This window comes from Empidonax traillii, unplaced genomic scaffold (genome assembly GCF_003031625.1).
Source record: "Empidonax traillii isolate 1590-97213 ecotype Southwest subspecies unplaced genomic scaffold, ASM303162v1 scaffold5564:size7836, whole genome shotgun sequence".
Taxonomy (NCBI): domain Eukaryota; kingdom Metazoa; phylum Chordata; class Aves; order Passeriformes; family Tyrannidae; genus Empidonax; species Empidonax traillii.
Window position 1 is genome coordinate 1 of NW_020960757.1, and position 2474 is coordinate 2474.

The following is a 2474-nucleotide window of genomic DNA, read 5'->3' on the forward strand; positions in this document are numbered from 1 at the left end:
GGGGGGGGGGGGGGGGGGGGGGGGGGGGGGGGGGGGGGGGGGGGGAACATGCCTGTGGACGATGGCCCCACCACCCCCTGAGGAAGGGGCTGCAGGAGAGGGACGGGGAGATGCCAGGACAGGACAGGGGTCCCCTTGGGAGCTTTGTCTGTGTTCATTAATTTAGCTCTGTAATTAGCACTAGCAGGGAGGGGTGGGGGCAGATGATGGCAGTCCCTGGTTATCCCCATCTCCAGCATCTCCTCCTGTTCCCAGGCCCAGCAGAATCAGCAGAAGCAGGCACGGGTCCTGGGGATGGGAATATGGGGGGGGAGGGCAGACAGAGACCCCCACTCTCTGTGTCTGGCAGATCTACCGGCGCTGCTGGCTGGTCTTCAGGAAATCCTCCAGCAAAGGGCCCCAGCGCCTGGAGAAGTACCCGGATGAGAAGTCTGCATGCCTGCGTGGGTGCCCCAAGGTGAGGGGGTGTGCTTCAGGGGTGCTCCCCACTGCTGGGGGGACCCTCGTGCCAGAGCACGTCCCCCCTTGCCTCAGCTTGCTGGGTGGCTGTTGCCCCACGTGCTCCAGTGGGATGCAGCTGGGTCTGGGCTCAGCAGGGAACAGGGTCTGGGTGCAGGGGTTGACAGGGTCCGGGAGCACTGCAGGAGTGTGGGTGCAGCCCTCAATGTCCCCCCCCAACCTCCCCTGCAGGTCACTGAGATCAGCAACGTCAAGTGTGTCACCCGGCTGCCCAAGGAGACCAAGAGACAGGCCGTGGCCATCGTTTTCACCGACGACTCCGCCCGGACCTTCACCTGCGACTCAGGTACGGGGGCAGCGCCCAGGGGAGCCAGGCTGGGGGTGCTGGGTGAGGCACCCTGGCTTGGCCAGGGTCGCCCAGGGGCTGCCGTGGTGCCTTGCAGAGCTGGAGGCGGAGGAGTGGTACAAGACGCTGTCAGTGGAGTGCCTGGGCGCCCGCCTGAACGACATCAGCCTGGGGGAGCCCGACCTGCTGGCGCCCGGCGTGCAGTGCGAGCAGACGGGTGAGCGTGGCGGCGGGGTGCCCGCCCGGGGCTCCACCTCGCCGCGCTACACCCCCCACAGATTAGTTTATTTTCTGTTGTTTGTTTTTTGTTTTTTTTTTTTTTTTTTTCCCCAGACCGGTTCAACGTGTTCCTCCTCCCCTGCCCCAACCTGGACGTTTACGGCGAGTGCAAGCTGCAGATCACCCACGAAAACATCTACCTCTGGGACACGCACAACCCCCGGGTGAAGCTGGTCTCCTGGCCCCTCTGCTCCCTGCGCCGCTACGGCCGCGACGCCACCCGCTTCACCTTCGAGGCCGGGCGGTGAGATGTCACCCCTGCCGGGACGGGGATCAGTGCTGGGTGCTTTCACCCAGCTGGGTGCTCCAGGAGATGGCACTGCTGCCATCACCACAGGGCAGGCCCGAGGCTGGGGTGATAGCCACGGCCCATATAGGGTGCCCCAAGGTGGGGGGGCGTTTGGAGCTGGTTCTGGTCCCAGCTCAACACCGTGAAGGGGACATAGGGACAGACCCAGGGTGGGTTTTGTTTGTCACCCCTGGAATTGAGGACCCCGGTGACATTCCGTGCCCCGTCCGTGCAGGATGTGCGACGCAGGGGAAGGTCTCTACACCTTCCAGACGCAGGAGGGTGAGCAGATCTACCAGCGCGTGCACAGCGCCACGTTGGCCATCGCTGAGCAGCACAAGAGGGTCCTGCTGGAGATGGAGAAGAATGTCAGGGTGAGCTTCAGCCTGCCCCGTGGCAGGAGCACAGTAGGGGGAGACTCAGAGGGCCCTGTGTCACCCATCTCCACCTCTCATCCACCGCAGCTGCTGAACAAAGGCACTGAGCACTTCTCCTACCCCTGCACCCCCACCACCATGCTGCCCCGCAGTGCCTACTGGCACCACATCACCGGCTCCCAGAACATGGCTGAGTCCTCCAGCTATGCCGGTGAGTGTCCCTGCTCCCCTGCCAAGGAGCTGCTGCTCCTCCAGCCCCCAGGGCTTTCCCCACTGGGTGAGCCCACCCTCTGCTTTGTCCCCAGGGGAGGCGTATGCGGGCGCCCAGGCCAGCTCGGACACCGACCTCCTCAACAGGTTCATCTTGCTGAAGCCAAAGTCCTCCAAAAGCGACAAGCCTGAGAGCAGGGAGCCCAGATCATCATCCCCGTGAGCTGGGGGGCGGGGGGACTGTGGCAAGGGTCCCCTTTTTCCTCCCCAGGGGGTGGCAAGGACGCAGGCAGCCACCCCTCAGAATCCCCAGGAGACCTTGACACCTCCACGCCGAGACCTTGGGGAGCAGGCGCTGGCTCGTGCCCTGGTGTCAGTGGAGGCGACGGCTGGATCAGCCCTAACTGACTTCAAATATATATTGAATATCTGTATTGTAAGAGACACTTCCTTCTCACTCGAATGCAAACGTGGTGGCTGCCGAAGAGCCCTCGGGCAGATGCTCAGAGGTTTT

The 2474-nt window shown here is 63.7% G+C and overlaps 1 protein-coding gene across 1 annotated transcript; it reads left to right on the forward strand.

Annotated features, from left to right (window-relative positions):
• Nucleotides 1-255: 255 nt before the first annotated feature.
• Nucleotides 256-2273, forward strand: LOC114073169 (docking protein 4-like; the record flags this gene model as incomplete). The annotated part of the gene is made up of 7 exons (XM_027910958.1): nucleotides 256-457; nucleotides 691-805; nucleotides 903-1022; nucleotides 1139-1328; nucleotides 1609-1747; nucleotides 1838-1961; nucleotides 2056-2273. Coding segments are annotated over 7 exons (1018 nt in total), but the record flags the coding sequence as incomplete, so codon positions are not given.
• Nucleotides 2274-2474: the final 201 nt, after the last annotated feature.